The sequence below is a fragment of the Heloderma suspectum genome, chromosome 2, assembly GCF_057233095.1.
Source record: "Heloderma suspectum isolate Gila_16-S chromosome 2, 16-S_ref, whole genome shotgun sequence".
Lineage (NCBI taxonomy): Eukaryota > Metazoa > Chordata > Lepidosauria > Squamata > Helodermatidae > Heloderma > Heloderma suspectum.
This window is the reverse complement of record NC_139459.1, coordinates 26,953,247-26,978,390: the sequence shown is the minus strand read 5'-3', so window position 1 is coordinate 26,978,390 and position 25,144 is coordinate 26,953,247. Positions and strand designations below refer to the sequence as shown.

At 44.1% G+C, this 25,144-nt stretch overlaps 1 protein-coding gene across 1 annotated transcript in view; it reads right to left on the bottom strand.

Annotated features, from left to right (window-relative positions):
- SPEF2 (sperm flagellar and cilia associated 2) overlaps window positions 1–25,144 on the bottom strand; it is a 168,802-nt gene that overhangs the window by 12,646 nt on the left and 131,012 nt on the right. Inside the window, exons 31-36 of the mRNA XM_084833059.1 lie at window positions 20,994–21,100; window positions 19,544–19,726; window positions 4,944–5,036; window positions 3,939–4,118; window positions 3,249–3,485; window positions 1,506–1,628 (exon numbers count right to left, since the gene is read on the bottom strand). Of these exons, the coding sequence (XP_084689185.1) occupies window positions 1,506–1,628; window positions 3,249–3,485; window positions 3,939–4,118; window positions 4,944–5,036; window positions 19,544–19,726; window positions 20,994–21,100 (923 nt within the window). The remainder of the gene's footprint in view (window positions 1–1,505; window positions 1,629–3,248; window positions 3,486–3,938; window positions 4,119–4,943; window positions 5,037–19,543; window positions 19,727–20,993; window positions 21,101–25,144) is intronic.

The following is a 25,144-nucleotide window of genomic DNA, read 5'->3' as shown; positions in this document are numbered from 1 at the left end:
GATCTGCCAACACCATGCAGGGAAGAGGGGCAGATGAGAAGTACCAGGGGGGAAATGAATAGAATCAGCCTTTGGTTTGCCCCTCTTCCTCACCAGGTGCATGACACAGCTGACTCCTGACAGCAGATGTGGGCAGACGGGGGAAGAGGGCAGATGGCAGGGTCTGAGAAAGCCACAGGTGTGTTCCCTCTAAACTCAGTGGTGATTTTAGAAGTCAAAAAGGGAATCTCCAGGTTGAAACTTAGCAATTTGACAAAGTCTAAACCTGCATGACTACCATTTTGGGGACTGAGGCTGGCCTTCTTCTGTAACATTGACACGAGCCATATCAACTGGTATTGGCACCTTTGCCATGGTACAATGGTTGGTTCTTTGCCTGCGGCACACTATAAAGGATGATGTAGGCCACCTAAGTATGTGGGTATACAGGAAGATCCTGTTTTAATACAGACTGTACTTATTACAGAAGCTTGAGAGATAGCTCCACAATTCAACCCTATGATTCTATAATACAAAATAACCTACACTTTTTACTAGTTTGGCTGGTGATGTAGAAGCCTAAAAGTTTTGCCACTGGTATTCTAAACTGTCTAGTATCCCACTGTAGGTAGTTAAGAATCTTGATCTTTATGCTTAAAAACAGGACTTGCTCCATCTGCAGCCCACCATGTATGGCAGCCCACCAAGGGGCTTGATCAACATCTTATGACTGCCTGGGTCTACAAAAACAAGGAGTTTGTCAAGCACTGGGAAGGCATTTAGGCCACAATATATATTGCTGGTAGGCAGTGTTCAGCTTGGTGGGTCACAAGTTGTGCAGGCTTGCTTAGAAGCCTGCACTCCATCCACAAAAAAAAGCAATATGCTACATTACTCAGCAACATGCCACATTCTCCTCTGATTCTTGTCAGCTTCACAAGTGTCAATGGTTTCACCTTGCAAACCACACCCTAGCTTTGCTCAACTTATCTCACAAGAGATCTCTGAATAACACAGCTCTGTGGGGTTTGTTTTGTTTTGTTTTACTCTTCTTAAAAGGGAACTTTGTGGGGGGGGGGTATTGTCTTTTATTTGATGTGGTTTGGAGAGAAAAAATGTTCGGCCGACGAAACAGAAGTGTGGCCAAAGGAGAACAAGGGCAAAGGAGGAGAAGGAGGAGGAGGAGGAACAAGCCACTGAAAAACAGCAAACAAGGGAACAAAAGGCCACCAAATAGTATTAGAACAATGTGAATATTCAAGATGGCAAATATATTTTATTTACCTCTATCTATATAGTGATTTGTTTAATGACAAATGTGCCAATTTGAGATGAATATTAAAGAATATTCAGCTTAGCCTTAGTTAAATTCTTTTTCTACACTGTCAGAGGCTAAACTATTGTTACAACCATAGACATTTTATATGGCAGTCTACTTTTTATGGCATTTTATATTTCAACAACAACAACAACAACAACAGTAATAGTTTCAGATACTGTGTACTTACAGGGAAAGAGATACTTACATGAAGTTTGTACTCCTGGTAGTTGCAAATCAAGTCTTGAATGAAGGGATGCTTCAAGAGAAGTGATACTTTGATGGGTCCAAATTCTTCAGAGCCAAGATCCTTGTATACCTTAATGAAATGCTTTACAAGGGAACACAGATGGATTACTTTATGAGGAAAAACAACAACTACACATGCTGTTACAGAAGACAGAGATGGACAACCTTCATTGTCACAGGGGCTGCTCTATTATTCAGACAGTAGCTTGGAAGATGGAACTGTCTTTTGCCACACAACTCGTTCCCATCTTGGGTGGCCAAGCTCTATACTAGGGGTGGGTAAGTTGTGGCTCTCCAGATGTTTTGGCCTACAACTCCCATCATCCCTAGCCAGCATAGCCAATGGTGAGGGATCATGGAAGTGGTAGGCCAAAACACCTGGAGTGTCACAAGTTGCCCACTCCTATACAATACTTGGCAACTATGTAGCACATTTCAAGTATCTAACACCTGACCATGTGGATGGTTATGTGAAAACTCGCCCATTTCGCATACATTATCTCAGCAATCCTTACAATAGCCCTGTAAGATAGGTCAGTATTATTACATCCATACTGCAAACAGCTGATGGATAGTGGTTTGCCTATGGCCATTTAGTGAGGTTATGGAACTGGGTACTTCCAGCCTTACTCCCTTAGCTACTAGACTGTGCCATTCTCATGTAATACAGCCCCACTAGCAGTAAGAGCTTCCCAATCATGGAGATTATAAACTTAGACTTATTAAACTTAGACTTATTAAACTTAGACTTATTACATCCATACTGCAAACAGCTGATGGATAGTGGTTTGCCTATGGCCATTTAGTGAGGTTATGGAACTGGGTACTTCCAGCCTTACTCCCTTAGCTACTAGACTGTGCCATTCTCATGTAATACAGCCCCACTAGCAGTAAGAGCTTCCCAATCATGGAGATTATAAACGTAGACATTGTCGGGGCATTACATAAAACATCCATGGAGAGATGGGGGATTAAACCGGCTTATTAAGTTGGCTGATGTGAATTGTCCATTTTATGTTAATTCCTGCCTTTCATTGCTGTAGCTGATTTTGTTTTATCATCTTTATTGTATATTATAATAGGATGGCTCATTATTTTACTGTATACTATATTGGGATGGTTTATTATATTTTGTAAACCACCCTGTTATCCTAAGATGAAGGACAGTCTAACTTTATTTGTAATTAATAAATAATGAAGTATACTTCATAATGTATTAATGTAATAAAGAATAAAATAATAAACCATCTCCCTCTCAGGTTCTGAAACAATGTTATTTTCCTTACAATGAGCAAAACTCTGACCCACATCTTGATTAAAACTGGGTAAGGTCACTGTGGACCAGATAAAACTGCTTTGCCAGTGGGCTTCCAGTCGGCCTTCCTTGATAAGAGAAAATGACAGCTTGATCTTGGAAATCCATTGAAGACTCCTCCATGGTGTAGTTTTTTCCTCATATTTATGGATTTACCCTTTCCCTGAAGGTTCAGCAAAGCCCCAACCCAAGCATATTTTGGAAGCAGCACATGGATTTTTTGACCAGGTTGCCATTTATTGGCCAGAGTTAAGACATTTTGTTTAATATTGTTTTTATTTCTTTTCATTTTAAATAACTGATATGTTACCTGCCATGAGCCTCTCAATAAGAGTAGGATACAAGATTAATTAAATGAGTGGTGGAACTATTGGCTAGTTAACCAACCTCATAATTGTCCTCAGCTGTCAGATAACCGCTAAATCTGTGATTGTCAGCTGCTTTGTTTGTTTCATGCTGGAACACCCGGAGCAGTGTAGCCAGAGAAATGTCTCCTTCATTGACGAAAGACTGGGCATCATCTTCCTTTTCCTTCTCTTCCTCTTCCTCTTCCCCTTCTTCACCAGCCTCCTCTTCCTCCTGTTCATCGTGTCCATCACTGGTTATCAGCTGTTCAGCAGAAGACTCAAATTGGGGAAGAAAGGCAGAACATATTGTAATGGCTTGTGTGCACTCGTTTGCTTGCCAATGATCACTTGATTAAGGTGGCTGGTTGCTACTACCAGCCAGGAGACACCTATCAGCTAGGGTGAGACCAGAGTGCCTCCTTCACAGCTAGAACATCAGTTTGAGAGATGCAGCCAGCCACTGCCACACTCAGCAGTAAGCAATGAAAGTGGCACAGGGCTTAGAAGCAGGAAGATTTTAACTAAAGGCACAGTAGCAGCACAAAAGCAGCAACACCAATCGGCTGGGGAGGAGGAATGCAGTGGCAGGGGGCAGCACGACATATATCTAAGGGCTGCATGCAGCCCACAGGCCATGGGTTGTGCACCCCTGCTTTATGGAATAAAAATCTTCCTTATCTTCAGCCAACCAACAGTAAAATATTGTCAGCATTATCAACAACATCTTTACCACATGGGGAACAGGAGGGTGCTTCTCTTTCATCCTGTGGATATATGTTCCCGTTGCAACACTAAGGGCCCGATAGACACCGTCAATAGAATCAGGGTGGGAGGCAAAATAGAGGAGCATCTCAGTGTAGTTCAGCTGCGGAGGGTCTTTCTCAGGATCAGCAAATAAAGTGAAGAAAAACTGTAGAATAAAACATGCTTCTATTAATTGATGTACAGGATATTTTATTTAATCACATTAACAATCTAAAAATGAGCAGAATCCATTCAGATATACATGCAATGGTAGGGCTGCTTCACAAATTACTTTTTCGGCTATGGGGCACTGGGAAACGTCCATGTTTTGTAATGCATATGTGATGACCTCCACTGATTCTGCTTTAGGGAATGTTCCCAGTCCAGACTCTGTGGGCATTTTCATACTAAACCCTATATACATTTATGTAGGACAACACAGTTGCTGTTGCATCCACACCTGCTTCTGTGTAACTCTTGAGATGTATAAAAATGTCTGGAGAAAACATCTGGAACGTAGAAAAACTTCTCTCCATATGGTTGGGCTGCCTTGTGTGCTTATAAGGATCTCCCCTATCAAAGTTCTGTCCCTTAAATTTCAGGATTTAATTGTTACAAGTAATCACAATAAATGAATACTGAATTGTGGCCTGACTTGTAAGGCAAGCCAGTTAACTGACAGCTCTGAAACAGACTAAGGGTGCAATCCTACGTATGTTTAGATAGAAAAAAGTGCTACAACTCCCAGAATTCCCCACCCAGCATGGCTGGCTGGAGGGATGCTGGGAGTTGTAGGGCTTTTCGCTGTCTAAACATACATAGGATTGCACCCTAAAACTCATACACTTGAAAAACCAAACAAAAAACAGCATTCATGACTTCAAAATCTTGAGTGATTACCTTAAATGCTGTAGACACGGCACATAAATTAGTGGTCTTAAGCATGCCCAATTCTGTCCTAGACTGTGGTCTGTGAGTTTTTTATACCTACTTTTATAAGATGCTCCTGACGGTTAAACGGTAAAGGTTCTGTAGGACTTTCTGGAATGACCAAATTTTCACTGCCTTTAAACCACAGGCCAACCTAAAAAGAACAAATGTTTAGTCTTTGTGATCTCCATCATTGCAGGCTTTTAAGAAGGCCTTGAAAACATATTATTTTACCATGGCCTTCTTACGATATGACTGCTGTTGTTGCTGTTAATGCCGTTATTGTTGTTGGTTTTATTGTTGGCTTTTACTGTTCTTTTTGTTGCTATTTTACTGTGTTTTATGTTTTTATCACTTTTAATATTTTAATTGTTTTTATGTATTCATAGAATCATAGAATAGTAGGGATGGAAGGGGCCTACAAGGCCATCGAGTCCAAGCCCCTGCTGAATGCAGGAATCCAAGTCAGAGCATCCCTGACAAATGGCTGTCCAGTCTCGTCTTGAAGGCCTCCAGTATGGAGGCCTATTGTATTCTATTGCTGTAAGCTGCCTTGGGAGCACGTCTGCCCTGAAAGGCGGCCAAGAAATGTTTTAAATAAATAAATAAAACTTGTTTGTATCACTCTTTATGTTTTCTAGCTTATGGATACTTTAAGAACATAACCTAAGAATGTAAGAAAAGCCCTGCTGAACCAGATCAAAGCTTCATCTAGTCCAACATTCTGTTTCCCAGGTACTCTGGGAAGCCCACAAGTAGGGCTTGAAGGCAAGGGCCCTTTCTTCTTGTTGCAACCAATTGGTTTCATATCCCTATTTGTAGTCAGAGATTAAACCAGTATCTCGGCTGGGCTTGAATGGAAAAGTCTGGTTTAATAAATCCCCAATGTTTTGCATTATGGCTAAGTCAAACAAAAAGGAAAATACCACGGTGTTTGGTCATTGTACAGTATTTTGTTGTATTCTGTTATGAATTTTTGTATGTTCTGTTGTATTATTCTGTGTATAAAGTTTCTCATTTTCAAGTAACCTTGTGTTATGGTACATGAGAGATGGGAAGAAGGAAGGGGAGAAGGAAGCACAAGGGCATAACACTCATTCTTGGTCTAATAAAACATGGCTTATTAAGCAGGAACTGAGCAAGAAAGAGATCTTAATGTTGTGAAGGCCAGCTCAATAAAAATGTCAATCTAGTGTGCAGCCATTGTAAAAAAGGCCAACTCCATGTTAGGTGTAATTATGAAGGGAATTGAGAATAAGACTGCCAATATCATACTGCCTTTATACAAATTTATGGTGCAGCCACACTTAGAATAATGTGTACAGTTCTGGTCACTGCACCTAAAAAAGATATTATGGAGCTGGAAAAAGTGCAGAAAAGGGCAACTAAAATGATCAAGGGGCTGGAGCAACTCCCCTATGAGGGAAGGTTACAGTAGCTGGCATTGTTTAGCTTGAAAATAAGGAGAGTAAGGGGAGACAGGATAGAGGTGTACAAAAATTATACATGCTGTGGAGAATGTGGATAGGGAGATATTTTTCTCCCTATCTCATAATACTAGAACCCAATGGGGTCATCCCAGGAAGCTGATTGGTGGGAGATTCAGGACAGATCAAAGGAAGGACTTCTTCATGCAGCGCATAGTTAAACTATGGAATTGGCTATGACAAGATGTAGTGATGGCCACCAATTTGGATGGCTTTAAAGGGGGGCTAGACAAATACCTGGAGAAGGCTATCAGTGGCTACTAGTCCTGATGGCTATGTGCTACCATCAGTATCAGAGGTAGAGGTGTACAAACCCCACTCACCCATCTGGCTGGGGCGTCTGCTGGAGGGGGGAGGTGATCTGTCCCTCCCCCTGGAATCTTCCTTGGCCGACTCCACTCTCCAGCGAGTCCGCGGAGCTGACAGCCAGGCCCATCTGCAGCCGGACTTCCGTCTGCTGCCGGTCTGCGGCTGCAAATGGTGTCCGGCGTAGCGGATGCCATTTGCATCCCTGCTCTTTGCCGTTATAGGCTACATAAAAATTTACATAGCCTATCACGGCTAAAGCAGGGACGCAAATGGCGTCTGCTATGCTAGACGTCATTTGCATCCGCAGACTGGTGCAACGGACAGCAGCGGACGGACCCAGACTGGCTGGCGGCAGGTAGGGTCCGTCCCAGGAAAATGTCATGGGGTGGCGGGGGGGGGGGGAGTCAGTTCCGCCACAGACTCTGGGGGGCTGGATTCTAAAGAATCCAGCCTCATTGGAGTCTGTGGCGGATTTCTCCGCCATCCCTAATCAGAGGAAGTATGCCTATGTACACCAGTTGCTGGGGAACATGGGCAGGAGGGTGTTGTTGTACTTGTGTCTTGGTTGTGGGTTCCCGGTTGACAGCTGGTTGGCCACTGTGTGAACAGAATGCTGGGCTGGATGGACCCTTGGTGTGATCCAGCATGGCTCTTATGTTCTTATGACGTTGTTATGTCTAAATCAGGCCACTGTGTTTCTCTTAGCTCTCAAAAGTGGCTCAAGGCTTCAGATCATTACCAGCGAATTCTTCTTCCCTACTCTTGTTTTTATGCTTTTAATTTTGTAGTCTGCTTAGAATGATTTCCTTATAGAAAAGCAGTATGTGTATCTATAAAATCACTTATTGGAACATAAATTTTATAAAACCAACACATAAACAGCAAGATTGATTTCAGTGGACAAAAATATTTATAATTGGAGAGATTGCTATGCTACATATAACAATATTCTGTGCTATGCTACTTATAAAAATAGCAAGAATCCTTATCACCAAGCAAATCCCACCCCACCCCCAACCCCTGCCACTCAAATTAGAGTATTTTATTTCTAGATACATTTTAACCTGGCAAGACTGCCTTTTGTTAATTTCGTAGTACTGGCACGTACATACTTTTCCAACTATACAATAAATGACTCATTAAATGAAACTGCCATGTCTTTCAAAATATGAGTCAGTGATTCTGCTTCTAAGCAAAACAGACAAAAAAAAATCAGCTATGGCTGATGCAAGGACAATTGTGAAGGCCTGTTTTAGACACTGAGGGGCAACTTCTTACTTCATTCTTTATCTAGAACTCTGTCAGTAACATGCTTCAGGCAGGGCCCATGCACAAATGGGATAGGGGCAGGGGGAAGTGGCATACGTCTGTGGGGCCTTGGAATCCAAAGAGACCTGGGCCAGGTTGCAAGCTTATTACAGCAAGGAAACATTTTTTAGAGCCTAAATTGTAGACCACTGTAGAAAAATATGTATGCAAACACATTTCCCATCATCTCTATGGGGTATTCATATATTGCAAGATTCACTGGAGCCAATCAGAAGAAGAACAGGCAACATTTGAAATCAGCCTTCCCCAACTTGGTGCCCTCCAAATGACTACAACACCTATAATTCTCAGCCCGCAGTCTACAATTTAGGCTCAATTCTTTTCCTTGCAGTAACGAGCTTGCAGCCTGGGCAGGTCTCCCTGGATTCCCTGGACCCAGGAAAGCGTACCAGGTTGGGGAAGGGTATTCTAAATAGTGAGCTGATAGCCCAGACCATTCTCTAGAATAGAGAGAGCATGTGGCATTGTACACAAAACTCTAGAACTTGGAGAGGGAGAGAGGGGGAGGGGGAGGGGGAGAGAGACTCTAGTGCCTTTCCTGGGATGCTCTCCAAAAACTGGGTTTAGCCAGGTTAAAAGTTCCTTAGTTTCTGCTGGCGCTAAGTGCAGGAGGAGGGGCCAACAGCGCATATTAGCAGCTGGCTGGCAAAAGAAGGGAGGGACAAGCACCATAATCAGAAAGCAGGGCAGGGGGAAGCATTGGTGGGTGGGTGGGTGGAAGGGAAAGAGGGAAGGAAGGGTTCAGGGAGCAAGAGAACTTGTACAGGAAACTCTGGGAGTCAACATTTGAGACACCAACCTATGTACCACACTCTTGTGGAGGCTATAGTTTGGTGTGATAGAGCACACACTTTGCATGCAGGAGGTCCCAGGTTTGGTCCCCGGTTTCTCCAGATAGGGCAAGGAAAGAATCCTGCCTGAAACCTTGGAGAGGTGCTGCCACGCCAGTCAGCATCGACAATGGTGGGCTAGATGGACCAATGGTCTGTCTGACTCAGTATAAGGCAGCTTCCTATGTTCCTAATTATGTCCCAGAGCTCCTGCTAGCATTTCCTGTGCACAGGCAGGAAGATCCAACACAGTGTGGCGGCAGGAGGGAAGTGCAAATGTCATAATATCCAGGGACGTTGAAATCTGTGAGGAAGTAGGAGCCAGTTCTACTGGTATGTTCTGAGGCCCCTAAATTGTATATGACTAAATGAATAAGCCTTTCAGTCTCTAGAGTGCATAGAAGAACTAACATTAGAGCCCTAGGGGCAGTGTCTAGAGAGCAGCTATCATTCGAGGATAATTTATATACATATATGCTAATGCTATACTGCCACGTCTGGCTATAAAAGGAAATCAGTCAGCCAGTAAGGAGTTTAACGAAGGGCCTGTCTTCATGGGTGACTTGCTTTGGATTGGGACCATTTGGAGGTGCTTTGCGGCACATGACATCATGGCCAGCCTGCAGCCACCTTGGAGTTTACCTGTGGGGAAGCCACATTTTTCATTTTTGCAGTGTACTTTTACTCTGCTATTTTTCTTTAATAAGGCTCCCCTGTGGCTCAGCTGTTGTGTGCCCATCCCTCCACTTTAAATTCGGTATGACCAAGCATTACCAGGGTGTGTCTTTCACCTGGCTGTGACCTCAATAACCTAGGTAACTAGAGTAACTAGCCTGCCTTTCCAACTCATCAAAGCGCTAGAGCACTCTTCCGAGCCTTCAGAATTGTGCTGTGCTTCCTTTTCGCCAGTGGGAGTAGCTAGCCTCCATTTTCCAGCCCGTCCCCTTTGAGAGCTTTCTCTGGTGCTTGTGTTAGTTTGCTGCTTCTCTGCACAGAGGGAAAGGGCTGGCTGGAGTTGCCTCTCCCTGCTAATGCTGCCGCCGCCTCTGCCCATGCCAGGATTGATTCTGAGCACAGGGAGATAGTTAGCAGCTCAGATTCAGAAGAGGAACAGCCAGAACCGGGGGATGCATTTTCCCAAGCTATTTCAGATATGAGTAGGCATGCTTCTCAGGTTACTAACTCAGGACCCTAACTACCAGATGGCTGGGCCTGAAGCCCTCCCCCCGCTTGCCCCTTTCTGTGAGAAACTGGAATGAGGAGGAGAAGGAGGGGCTTGAGGACTGTGACCTAAGAGATGCTAGACTATGGTGCAGAGCTAAGAAGGAAACGTCAGAGGAGGAGCTCAGACCATCGACCTGGTTAGCAATGCATGAGAGGCAACATAGGGAAGCATCACTGGAAGGGCGGGACATCCCTCCCTAAGTTAGTCTAGCCAGCAAGCCTCACTTCAAACTGTAGGCAACGTTGATGTTCCCATTTGAATCCCCTGGAGGCATTCCTTTGTAGCCTGAGAGTCTTTGAGGATTTGCATCTGTAATGAACCTGTTGATAATGAATGAAAGGCCTGAGACTCTCTATTTGTGTGTGTGAGTACATCAGGAAAGAGGGGGCCCAAGGGAAACGTGACAGCCAGCTGCCTCCTTTCCTCCTTCTCCTGCATTCTTTAGTTTCACTGTATCACCATATCAATACAGCAAAATACCAGGGCTGTAGGTTCCCACTCCTGGCCACCTCCTCTTGCTAGATAGCTAGTACTTGAAAGAGTGTGGCTCCGATTTCTCAGTGGTAAAAAGACTCTACAGATTCTCAATGAGAGGAAAGCAGGCAACAGAGGCTGCAGACTGAGAATGGGTGAAGCAGCTAGATCCCTGTATTTACTCCCTGGAAAAGGTGAAAGGGGGTGGGAGCTCTAACAACCTGACTGTTGGCTAGAATGGGGTGAAAATGCACTGGTGGGGTGCTCTCATGGGAAGCCTTCAGATGCTGTCAGGGATAATAACATGGTAGCCAGGGGGAGCCTGGACAGGGGCGGGAAACAAGCCTCTCTCATTGGTTGAGCAGCACCTGCCAGGTTGAACACACCATTGGTTGAACACACCAACCCAGAGGTATGTTGCTTTCAAGTGCTGTGTGACCTGTGAAAATTGGATTTTAAAGGTACAGTACACTTGGCTTTTCTTGCTTCCTGTGTCCCTGATGGACCAAAGCCAATACCATGAAAATCCAGATAATACTCCAATACATTTCTCATTCCATTGTCGTGAAGATCCTGCACAAAGGGGAGCTAAGAAAGCTGAAGGCACCAATCAATCCTGTTTTTTGCAACAGACACAAGGCCCTTCATGTGGCAGGGGAAGTGGGGCCGTGTTACAAACTTGTCCTGGGCCCAGAGAAATTATGCTTCATCACTGTCTGTAGACAGCAGTTTTACGCAAGAGTAGAAGGTGGTATGATGGATGCAGTTTTGCCTACAGTGTGCACACTCATTCTACTATTGCCTTTGTGCACAAGATTGGCAGGATTTTGTAGTGCTTCAAACTCTTTGACCAAAAAAATGAGTGCATACACCACAGGAAAAGAAGCTTCTGCTATATCACTTTCAGCTGTCTGAAAAACAAAAACAAAACTACAGTTTGTCTCCAACATCAATCTGTTTCACTGTGCAACAGAAAGCAATTGACTTGAAAGCTACCTATGATAGAAGGATACTTTGCAAGTCTGTAAATGGTAGTTGGAATCAAAACACCAATCTATATCTACAGTATAAGATTTTTTTTTAACAAAAGAAATTTGGTAGCGTCATCTGGGAGCATCACAACCTCATCCAGAACCCAAGTAGTAAGCCCAGGTGAGATTATTTTTTGTCTCATTGGCTTCAGTGGGATTTCACCAGGGGATAAATAAAATATTTTGGGTGGTATCTAATGGTGTCATTCCACTAGCACAAAGCTTCTACTGGAGAAAACCCTGTTTTTATCTTTGCGCAAGTGTCAAATCCAATACTTGGATTTTGCTTGTACAAGTTGTACAACCTGTTCTTGCACAAGATGCTGCACAAGTCATTGTACAAGCTGTTCTACAAATCACTGCAGAAGACATTGCGTAATTCAGGACGTTCTTAAATTGTTGCTTGTATTAGCTGTGCTAGTTCTGATTACTGTTGTATAGCAGAGCAACACCAGCTCTTATAATTTTTCTGCCACCATGTGGATATAACCCAGAAATAGTGAAGCTAGCACAAGCAACACCTATACTAATTAAGTTATAATGAGTTGTGCAATGCCTTGTGAAACGATCTGCAGAACAGCTTGTGCAAAACCTTGTGAAACATCTTGTACAATGATTTGTGGAACAATTTGTGGAACAATTTGCACAACAGCTTGTGAAACGTGTTGTGAAACAGCTTGCACAATGGCTTGTGAAACATGTTGTGCAACAGCTTGTAGAACGGTTTGCATAAGCAGAGAATCAAGGTATTGGATTTGGATTTGACACTTGCACAAGGATAAAAACAGGGTTTCCACAAACCGTAGAAACTTTGTCCTAACAGAATGACACCATTGGATACAACTCTACACATGGATTGTGTTTCTTTTAATTTTTCGGCAGAAACAACACACACACACACACACACTCAGATTTTGCTCAGATTTACCCGCCCAATGATCAGAAGACATAATATGGGCAGATTTAGTTTCTTTTGATTTTTCTCAAAAATAACATACATACACACACGTCATGCTCAGATTTTGCTCAGATTTACCAGCCCAATTATCAGAGGACACATATCAGCTACGGAACCAAAAACAATGTTCTACACAGTTTCCTGTGTTGACTCTGGAGCTATTGGTATGTTTTTAATCTCTACCCATGCTATGCAAAATACCGCAACACTGTGTAGGTGGGTGTATAATTGAGAGCTGCATCTCTGTGGTTTTTCCATTCCTAGTGGGTATTGTTTCTTTTCCTTTTTCTGGTTACAAGAGTTGCCACAAGATGGGGGTTGTTTCTTTCCCTTTTTCTAATGTTATGTGTTGCGACATGGTTTGCCTTAGTAAATGAGAGGATCAATACAGATGACCAGGTGATTAATATGGGAAAGTCTTAGCAGTTGATAAGGCTTCTGGCCTTTATCACATATTAGAACGTATAGCAGGAAAAACACACATTTCACACTTTGTTTAATACAGACAACAAAGGAAAACCACTTGGGAAGCAGGTCATTTGTACTGGTCCCAGAATGCGGGCAGGGCAAACATCTGGAATTATGTAACCAACTTCATATACTGCAGTGGAACACAACTGGTGGATGAGAGGAATATTTCTTAAGCTGTCCTAGTAGTCCTTGAGGTGTGTAATAATGGTGACAGGGCTTTAGGGTACAGGGGTGTCATTGTCCAGGAACCAAACACGTCTGCACCAGAGAAAGAGTCTTGGGACATCAGGGATCCTAAAACAGGAAAAGATGTTCTCCCTGGTCCCTCTCAAGAAGCAGTCACTGGGGAACCCTCTTCTGCAGGAAGAACATAAGAACACCCTGCTGGATCAGGCCAAGGGTCCATCTAGTCCAGCATTCTGTTCACACAGTGGCCAACCAGCTGCCCACAGGAAACCCACAAGCAGGACCTTCACAGATAATGAGGAGGAAGAACCCCCAGAGACTGTGCTTCCTTCCTCTTATCACTGGTTCCTGGGAATGCTTCTCTACCGACATTGTTGGATATCAACAAATCCAGCCCAGACATTTCATCGACTCCTGGCATCTCACCTCCACCGCCTGTCCAGTCCCAGAGGTGGCAGCAGGTGTGTCAGGAGACCAATGAGCATACCTCAGCAGATATATCAGGGGACTGATCAGTATACTTCAGAAGAGACTACTATCCCTTTAACTGTGGGCTGATCTCACCCATGGAAGCAATCTCTCTGCAGTAGCATGTCAACCCTCTGTAGGTTTCTGAACAGTGCCTGGAGGAACAAGATTCCAGGTTTCCAGCTTTCTGGCCTATTTATTTCTTACATTTATTTTTGATAATTTCTGGCCAACCTTGAGTACAAAACCTCCAAGGCAGCATGCAATCAATAATAACATTACAATAAAAAGCTTAATAACGAAGATAAAAACATAGGAACAGCAGCCATAAAAACAATAAAACCCAGAATGCACACCTAATATAACATGCTGAAATGCCGGGGGGGCGGGAGGGGAGCAGAGAGAAATAATCTTTGCCTGGTGACAAAAGGACAACAAGCGGAGTGCCAGGTAAACTTCCCTGAGGCAGGTATTCCATATACAGGTTGCACAGCCCCAATGTCCCTCTTTCTAGTCACCACCTGTTTAAACTCAGATGGTTTGGAGACTCACAACACGGCATCAGATGAAGAATAGAGGCTTCAGGCAGGCCTGTGCGGAGGAAGGTGACTTCAAGGCCCAGGCTTTTATGGCTTTATAGACCTTCAGTTTTGTTTTAAAAAGTGTTATTGTGTTTTTAGATCTTTGGATCTTTTCCTTGTTGCTGGTTTTTACTCTCTCTTTTTATTTTGGTTTTATTTTGTTTTAAACTTGTAAAAGTTTGAGATTATGTTTTATTGTGTTGTATTCTAGGGTTTTAATTTTTGTGAACCATCCAGATACCGTTAGCCATTGGGTGGCATAAAAATGTATTAAATACTTAAATGGGTGGTATCCTTCATATTGAATTGTTCCCAGAAATGGACGGGGCAGTCAACATGGCTCTTTAGGAGGAGAAGGGAGGTGCTCTCCTCCCTGCCGCCTGCTACAGCAGTGGCAGCGGAGCACAGGCTGGTTGTTTTACGAAAGTCTCTTACGCTTATGTAAAATGACCAGCCTGTCCTTTGCTGGCACCGCTGCTCTCGTGGGGCATCGCTGCTCTCGCTGCTGGCATCGCTGCTCTCGCTGCTGTGCCCACCTGCTCCATGGGCGACTTCTAGTCTCCCATTCCCCTGCGACATGGGTGGGTGAGGCCCAGCAGGGGAGGTCAGTAAATTAAACCTTGGGGCACAATTCAATCAAGCTCAGTTCAGAGTGGCTGCAAAGCAAATGGAAGAATGTGGATCTGGAAGGGGCAGCGAGTCCAGCTTTCTGGCACCACAGCTTGTTAGGCATTGGGTTTCGTAGCCTGCAAGAGCACCGGCCTTGGAAAGCATCCCTCTCCGACTGTGACTGTGGAAATCACTGGCTCCCCTTCCCATCCTGTCCCACCTGACATGGACCCCTGACTGAGTTCACTTTCATTTACCCACTGGGTGTGCTAACTCTTCTAGCTGTATTAAGCCTTTCTAGGGTCTTCCCTTTAAAAAGTAATTGCAGCCTCATAAAAAAAAACAATTTAGAAATCCAGGAGTTTCCTGTAGCTGGGTTTGGACAGTAGTGTGTCTACCAAAAACAAAGGTAGCAGGAAAGACAGGACTTCATGATCTTTCTAAATCAGGAGTTGTTCATTTTTCTGAATGTATAAACGTTTTAAAAATTACCTTGACAATGTGTGCAGATAAAGTTCATAATTATTATACCCATATTGCAGGAGGCAGGGCTGCGGCTGAGAAAAGGCGGGTTACACAAGTCCTGCAAAGTAAGCTGCAAATTGAGCAGTTCAGGGCCCCCCCCCAATATTAACCATCCCCTTCAACCTTATAATGGCCTTTGGCCCAAAGGACCATTACAGGGGTGAAGGAAGTCATGGAAAGAACTGAGAGTTTCAGCTGTGGGTGGAAAGACATTGTCTGGACACAAGGACTCAACAACACTGAGAAACAAGAGAGGGGTAGACGTGGTATACAAATGTCACAGAGGCTCGATCTCCCTACCTTGATAGACCTGTTGCCCTGGCCTTATTGCTGCTCAGGCACCAGATCTCCCAGAAATGGTAGACCTGTTCTCTGATGCTATTGGGGCTGTTTTAAAATGTGCTACCATGCACAAAATGAACAGTTCAAAGACAAATATGCAATTCCAAAAGAATATTGCTGCAGTTCAAAATTCAAGCCCTGCAAAAGTTGTATTGCTAGCTGATATAAGAAGTGGATGATAACAATGTGAAAAGTACAGTGAGTAGTCCAGGCTCCTCTAGAACTCCGATATCTGATCAAGCATATTCATTTTTCCTCCCACTCCTAAAGACACTCCCCACAGACTCCATTGCTACTCTCTAGAGCTGCTTTCCCCGTCCTGGTGCTCTTCAGATGTTTCAGACTTCAACTCCCATCAGCCCCAGCCAGCATGACCAATGGTCCTGAATGCTGGGGTTGCAGTCCAAAACATCACTCTTCATAGGGCTTTGTTTCCAGTCCCCTGATGATCTTCGTTGCCCTCCTCTGAACCCTCTCCAGCTTGTCTGCATCCTTCTTCAAGTGTGGTGCCCAGAACTGGACACAGTACTCCGGATGAGACCTAACCAGTGCTGAGTAGAGGGGAACTAGTACTTCCCGGGATTTGGAAGCTATGCTTCTATTAATGCAGCCCAAAATAGCATTTGCCTTTTTTGCAGCCACATCACATTGTTGGCTCATATTCAGCTTGTGATTGACAACAATTCCAAAATCCTTCTCGCTTGTAGTGTTGTTGAGCCAAGTATCCCCCATCTTGTAACTGTGCATTTGTTTTCTTTTTCCAAGGTGCAGAACTTGGCATTTACCCCTATTAAATGTCATTCTGTTGCTTTCTGCCCAGCGCTCCAGTCTGTCAAGACCACTTTGAATTTTGTTTCTGTCTTCCAAAGTTTTAGCTATCCCACCCAATTCTGTGTCATCTGCAAATTTGATCAGCATTCCCTGAACCTCCTCCTCCAAGGGAAGACTGTTCTAGAGAGTGTTCACCAATGTTTCCAAGATGAAAGAAATCATTCTAGGGCGAGACATGTGAACTTGTCAATGTTATAAGGGGAGTGATGCCATAAAATATATGATTTGATATTTTAAAGACAGCTGTATTGTGTTGAGCATTTGGGGTTTTTTCCCCCTCTTGTTCCTAGGTGTTTCTTTTTTCAATCCATGACTTCAAATAAGGTTTTCTTGGAGTTCTTGATTCTTCTTGAATATAACACTCTTCGGCATTAGCGCTGTTCAATTCCCAGCATCTTCTTCTACTCTGTGTAGGCTTCTAAATGTCATAGAATGTGATGCTAAGCAACAAAGAGCTCGCACAAGGAAAGTGCCCAGGTGTGTTATAGCAGTGTATGCTATGTGTACAAATTACAAATACAAACTGCTGTGCAGCTCTGCCCTGCCACCCTGGAAAAATTCCAGTGGACGCCCATATCTGGCAGCCCTTCAAATAGAGGGCTGTCCTCTGTGAAGGAGGGCACATGGCCACCTCGTATTCATCACAGCAAGTCTTCCTTTTGATCAAGGGACCCATCCATCTGTCATCACTCCTGCTATTAATAAAGTCCTGCATGTTGAAAAATCAAACAGGCCCATTGTTTAAGAAGGATGCAAACAAGGGCATGATGGCATCCATACAGATGAGAGCAGGGGCAAAATACTCAAGAAAACCTTGCTGCTTTTTTTTTAAGGGCAGGCTCCCTCTCCAGAAGCAGCATGTTGCCTTCATGCTGCAGAGAGTAATGCACAGGCACGAGCCCTCAGCTAGTCGGGGCTAGCAGCTGGGGCATGAAGCACAGACAAGTGGAAGAGCAGGAAGCCATGGGAGGGAGAACTTGGCACCACACCTGTCCTCCAGTCCCAGTTACTCTCACCTCCAAAATGACCCTTTAAACTGGAAAGAGGGCAGCTCCCCACGTAAAGCACCTTGGGAGGGGATGCTAGAATTAGCCTTTGGGACTGAGTTGCGTTGCATCATCATTTTGGTGGGAGCGGGAGGAAGGCAATCCCCCCCCCCCCCGGCAAAGGATGCAAATCACACTCATTTGATCTATATTACTGAACTGCCAGGACTTCAGGTACTCTCCAGAACTCTACCCCGACCACTTTGTGGGCTCCTGAAGGAAGGGTGGAGGCACCGTAAGTTAATGTGAAACTTAAAACATGTTTGTATGACTTGAGGTTATTTAATTTATTAAATATTTTGAATAAAACTGAGATGCACTTGGGGTTTCGCTTTCATTTCTCTCTCTCTCTCTCTCTCTCTTTCTCTCTCTCTCGCACGCACACAACACACACACAACCACAATCCACTTTTGCAACACAATCCTACGCATCTTTACTTGGAAATATGTTTCATTGCATTTCTGTAAGGCTTACTCCTAAGTCAGTGCATATAGGATTGCAATGTTAAACAGCAGGGACCTTAAAAGAAGAAGAAAAAGGAGGGGGCTGCAGTTAAGAGTTGGGGAAAGACTGTGTTCGCCAAAATAAAACAAAAATCCCAATGGTTAGAACTTGTGGCCACTGGGTGTGAGCCAGAGTCTTTCTACACAAGGCTTTTATTGTGTTCTCAAGATTGCTCACTCATGGTAGTTTACGGTAGGGATGTCAGAGAATTTCGCCACAAATCTCAGGGAGGCCGAATGCCAGTGCATTCGGCCCCCCGAAATTGGTGGCGAAACGGTCTGCCCCCCTCGCCCTCCCCAGGACGGGACTTACCTTGGGCGAATCTTCCTGGCGGCGGCGGCTCCGGTTCAGCAGCGGCCGGTCTTCCGACCGGCAGCCGCCGCCATTTCCAGTAAAAACAAAACAAAAAAACGTGATACACTAAGTAAAGATTTACGTAGCCTATCACGGCTAGATTTTTTTAAAAATACCATGATAGGCTACGTAAATGTTTATGTAGCCTATCACGGCTGATTTAAAAGAAAACACACACACGTGCGTACGCAAATGGCGGCGCCCATGGGTGCCGCCATTTGCATTCCTTATTTTGACACGTCTTAGTCTACGTAAACATTTACGTAGACTAAGACGGCGAAAATAAGGGGAACGCAAATAGTGTAGACGCTACGCTATTTGCGTTCCCCTTATTTTCGCTGTCTTAGTCTACGTAAATGTTTACGTAGACTAAGACGTGTCAAAATAAGGAATGCAAATGGCGGCGCCCATGGGCGCCGCCATTTACATACGCACGTTTTTTTTTCTTTTAAATCAGCCGTGATAGGCTACGTAAACATTTACGTAGCCTATCACGGCTGACTGCAGGGACGCAAACGGCAGCGGCTATGGCTATTTAGCGGCTATGGCAGCGCCATTTGCAGACCCAGCCAGCCAGGATTCGGGGGGGGGAGGGACGGAGCGCCTCCCCCCCAGGCCAGAATTTCGGGGGGAGGGACGGAGAGCCTCCCCCCCACCGCGAATCAATTTTGTTAAAAGGTAAGTGACTTTCGTACATCCCTAGTTTACGGGTCCTTTACACAACGTCATCCTCCTCCAGGGTCTCGCTTGTGCTTTGCACATTTTGTCTTAATGAGGAAAATCTCAATGTTTTTTTTCTCAATGGCATTATAGAAGTGTCATGTAATTGCACAATTCCGCTATATTAAAGCGCCATTTGGTGGTTGTGTAATGGAACATATAGGTAGGCAGAGAAAGAAAACCCCTGGAAAAAAAGCATGTGTAAAGGAGCTGATCTTAATCCTGCAAAGAATCTGGAAGAAGACGCCTCAGTAAAGATGCGGGCTAAAAGCCTCATGCAGAAAAGCCCCCAGAGAAGATTGGCTTGCTGCTTGCCCCACTGCTTTCAGTGGGATTCCCTGTCATAAAGCCCTAAACTGGAAAAAAGGAAAAACTGTAACCTGATCGTATTGTTCTTGTGTGACAAAGCCAGACCCATCTGTATCCGCAGCCTGGAATCTCTGCAGCGTTTCAAGCAGCTCCATCACAGACGGCATTGGCCAAGGCTGGGCAGCAGCCTGTAAGAACTTGCGCCAGTCCACAATGTCCGCGTTCACCATTATCAACAATGCCAGGTTTTGTAACTGCAACGAAACATTGCAGGCATCCAGATGAACACAGTCCTTTTAACCCAGTAAAACGGCCTTCCCCAGCTGAGTGTCCTCCAGATGTCTTGGACTACAACTCCCAGAATCCAATACATCTGGAGGGAGCCATGCTGGGGAAGGCTGCTGTAAAATGATGCAGGGCAGCTAAGGACAGGATTATTTTACATAGTTAAGAAGACAACAGCAGTCATAGCCAGAGAGACAGACAGGTCAGGGAAGAGGAACCTCTTTCAGCCCCAGGGAAAATTCAGTTTTGGAGAAGCTCTGGGGGGCCACATTCCAGTGGTGGGCGGGGTCAGAGGCAAATGGGGTGGGGCCAAAAATACCAGCATATTTAGCTAAAGCTGTTCCTGCCTCCTAACCCTTCGGAGAGGCATTTCAGCCTTTTAGGTTGGGAAAACTGCAGAAAAGCCAGGAAACCACCAAACAACTGGGGGGTTGGGGAAAATTATGTGGGACCAGGGGAAAGGGGTATGGCCATAGATAGTCAGATGGACAGACAGCCAGACTTCGGCTTCACTGACAGGGATATCAAAATGAGTAAAGTACTTCAAGAGATAGAAAGATGGATGTATTTGCTTGGGCTGTTATGTACTTGGTGGAGTTGCTCCTGTTTTGTAAGCAAAAGGGGTGTAGATCGCACCTTATACACAGATGTTTGGATGCATCCTATTCTAGCAATATCTCCTATCCAAACTGTAAACATCAGAATGGTTTAACCAGTCAACACAGCATGAAATCTAAGTTAAAAGCTAAAAGAAGGGCAAGTATAGGGAAATTACTTGAAGGTACCTTATCAGCCTGCCCACATTTTAAGATCAGCAAGAGAGGCCCTTCTCACCTACCCATCTGTGACAGAAGTTAGGTGGGTGACTACATAAGAGAGGGCCTTTTCTGCAGTGGCCTCACACCTCTGGAATAAGTTGCCATCAGGGGTCCCCCAGGCTCCATCATTGCAGGCTTTTAAGAAGGCCCTGAAGACTTACTTTGTTACTCTGCCCTTCCCCCGATATTGTCTGATCAGACTGGGTGATAGCTGCAATTGTGTGGTAGGCTCAGCCTTTTACTGATGTTCGTTGTTTTCTAGAACTTTTGCTGCTTTTATTACTGCATCATGTTTAATTACAAATTTTACTATATGCAGGTTATTGGTGTATGCCGCCTTGGGAAGGCTGCTGCCCTGAAAGGCAGCCTATAAATATTATAAACAAACAAACAAACAAACAAATTAATAAATACCCACATCATAAATGGAGAGGTGCATCCAGGAATCAGGAAGCAAGTTTGAGCCAAGGTTCAAAGTGATCAAGTCAAAAATAAGGTCAACAAATGTTTTGCTGGGTATTAAACCTAGACAAAGGACAAGAGAAAAGAAAAATGGTCTCATGATGAAATTCATAGAAACCGTTTAAAAACCTGTTGTATTTTCTCTTCCTAATATCTTTCCAGTTTTACTTCCCTAATTACTCGCATGGTAGCTGTAATTTACTCTATAAATCCATATAGTTTGTTTTCAAATAAAAAAAGGCATGCTATGTATAGATGTGCGTAGTCATCAATCAATCATAATCTAGTAAGAAACTGAAAGTGCGATCTTGTTCATGTTTATTCAGGAGTAAGACCTCTTGTGTTTAATGTGGTTTGCTTCCTAGCAAGCATGTTTAGGATTACAGCATTACTGGTTTTTAAAGTGAGCTTGACAAATTATATTATTGTACAAACTGGGTTAAATCTGCTGCCTTTCTAAGATAAACTGGTTGTTTCCCCCTTTTTTTCTTTCTCCCTTTGCTTTGTTCTTCGTCATCTAATCTATCCCAGATGTTGGCAACTAAAGATGGAACTTGCATGGAATACACTCATGCTAAAAGGCAGCTCCTATGCACACTAACTTGGGAGTAGGACAGATTTAATATATTGCCACTTCTAAGTAGATATGCACAGGACCGAGCAACCAGTATGGATGTAGTTCCTTAGGGATATTTGATGTATTACTGGAGTTGCAAAAAGTACAGGCCTGGATAAAACTGTGTCCTCTGTCCCACTTTTGAAATCTGCATTACTCTGTATTGTTGATACAGATTGGCAGATCAATCATATGGGGGTGGAGGAAGGAGAACCCACGGCACAAGAAAGGCTTGGGCTGGCCACAGTGGAAGGTGTGGGGGAAGAGAAGGCTTTTTTCTTTACTAAAAGGTTGATCCTTTTAAATTTTATTTTCCCTCCCATTGCTTCCATTGGGAAGAGGAATACTTAAACCAGTTCCAGGGCTGGCATAGTTTCCCCTATTTTGGGGGTCAGGCACAACTCCCTGGGCTTTCAGCCCCTACCATCATGGCAGCCTCAAGGGTGGGGGAGTGATTGCAGAATAGCTTTCAGACACCTAAGTGAAATTTCCAATGGCAAATTGCCTCCTCTGCCCAGAGAGGGAGGTCCACAATATCCTATGGTCCCTGGGACACCCTCTCAGGGACCATAGGATTGCACCCTAAGTCCCCACTTAGGGTGAATGCATTTACCAAGAAGCAGCTTGGGTCATGACCCCCAGCCCTTGGGCCTTCCAGCGTGCAGCAGGAGATTTTGATGAGGACAAGTCACAGTCTACTTCCATGGAGGATGGACAGTCAGTGCTTATTCAGGGCCCTCCTGGCCAGAAGACACAGCCCTGCTATTGTCCTCTGGTGCAGAGGATGACCCTCTGGCAGAAACTCCATCGCTCTAACCTTGCAGAAGCCTCAGGCTACAAAATCAGGTGACAATCTAGTTAGCTCCCTCCAGGAGGGGCAGGGCTGACCAAACTACAGGTCTTGTCAGCCTACATAAGGCTTCAGTTGGCTTTAGCTCCTTGCTGAGACAACACCCTCCTATTGTCCTCCACCTAGTAGGAGAGATTCCAACCAGAAGGACCCACTTGGAGCTATCTAAGGTCCCACTTTCTTCCTGCTCTGATCTCCCTTCTTGCTTTAATCTTGTTATCAGCTTCCCCAGTGAGCCTCAAGGGACCATGGAACAGGTCAACTTACTTATTGTGATGTAAGTAAAAGTGAGTGTGAAGCTGTCTATAGCATCCACTCACATAATAAGAACTTTTACCAAGTTCCCAGTATAGGTTCCAGATGTTAGATTTCTCAACCTAACCTACCTGACAAGGTTGTTGTGAGGATAAAACTGTTGGGGAGGGAAACCATGTACACTGCCTTGCGCTCCTTGGAGGAAAAGTGATATATAAGAAATAAAGCTGGGGAGACCTGATACAATTTAAGCAAGTTATCATTTCATATAACTACCTTTGAAAGCAGGTGGTGAATAAAGTGTGGATCTTTAGAGGAACTACACGCTATCTGTAGAGGAATCAAAGCTGCTACAAGTAAATAATTCAATTTTCTTCCATTATTATTTTTCTTTTAAGAGAAGCCCCATGCAGGACAGCTTTTAGAAACTACAGATACATGCACAAGCCAAGCAGCTTACATAAAGATAGCTTTAGAGGAGAAATTAGTCAGACCTTTAATGATAAATTCAAATGTATTTATACCAATTAAAAAGGGGAGTATTTGTAATCCATATGGTACACAGTCTGATTCTGTTCACTATCAGAGGTATACTTTAACAAAGCTTGCCTTAGTTTGAGACCAGTACAAGCACCTGATCTAAATGTTATAAATGAAGTAAAATTTAAAAAAACTAGACCTTGCCCTCTTCATGTCAACAGTCATCTCCATAGCCCCATGGGCCGAAGCAGACATAACGTTAAGTGTCTTCACGCTTAACATGCAGGGTTTCTCCCCCCCGCCCCATGCAAACAGCATCAGCTGCAGATCGAGTTGCAAATACGGACTAAGTTGCAAGTCTGACATGTGCCAAGGCATGCATGTGACTTGCTTTGGTAAGTGCCAGATGCTACACAGATCAGTTGATTATTGTTGGGATCACAGAAGATATGGAGGGGGAATTTAGCCTCTTCCGCTCTTGCTATGGCATTGACCTAAATCCCTCATCTGAAATGGCTATTTACATCAGGAGGAAATCCTCTGTGTTGATCCCAATAGAGGATTCTTTTCTCCAAATGCAAGTAACAGCTTTAGAGGTGGGATGTTGTTGTTTTTTGCGCAGGACTACAGCACAGGAGGAAAGAGTTACATTTCCCCAACATCATCTCTGCTGCAAACCAGACAATTATCAGCCCCCTGTCCATCACAGCTGATACTAGAAAAAGAACCCACATGTTAATGCAAAGAGGCATTTAACATCACTGTCAAATTTGGTCCTTAGGTTGAACTTGTGCAATCAAAATGCTGTGATGGGAACTGAACTGATCTGTGCAGCATCTGGCACTTACTGAAGCAGTCATGTGCATGCCTTGGCACATGCCAAACATGCAGGGCTGGCCTAAGGCATTTTGCTGCCTGACAGAGCAGCAAATGGCACCCCTCACCCACCCAAGTCAAGGTGCATAGGATGCAAAGTCAGGCATGTTATTTGGACATATGAGGTGGAAAATCCCACAAGTGCCTTTCCTCATCTCTAGCAATAAAAATACAATACTAACAAACTGAATAGCTAACAATTGCTGCCCTTTTAAATATGCTGCCTGAGGCAGCTACCTCACTCTGCCTCATGGTAGGGTCAGCCCCTGCAAACATGCAACTCAGTCCACATTTACCATGCCACCAATTAACCCATTATTTTTCACCAGACATGCGGCAGAAAAGCATATGTGGGTGTGTTTCAGTACCTGGCTAGATGCTGCATGGATCCACTTGATCCACATATACAATAACTCATTTGGTTGCATGGACTGGCTCTCAGCAGGGATCAATTACTATTTATTGTCTTATAATGATATCTGAAATGCTGATTGATTCTCAAGCAACAAAAAACTTTTTAAGAGGCAAAAATAATAACTGGTCGGACTGCAAAAATCGTTCACGTTACCATACACAATTCACAAAAGACTGAGAAAGTTTTAAATAATGTATTTCGCTACAATCCCTTGCCTATAGAACATGTGTGCACCTAAGCAGAAACAAGTATTTGAATCAACCTTCCCTATTCCAAAGATGCTGCCCTTCAGAGTGGAGGACAGAATGCACAGCTGTATGGGCACCCATGCAAGTTGTGCTTCATATGATCTGCCCCATCTTCTAAACATCCATTGCCTGGGAGTCCAGGAGGGGTGGGGGTGGAGAGAAGGGTTTGTTGCTCCGCTGATGCAGGCTGATGTGCTATGATTTCTTGTGCCATGACTACTTTTAGCAAGCTCTATTTTGTCAGCCAGTTAGTTAATTAAACTATGCATGCATCTGAAGGTAGCAGAGTTCTACATCTACAGTTGCAATGACAAAATCTGAAAGCATCAGGGAACTGGAGAAGATTGCATGGATTCTGTGGTACCTT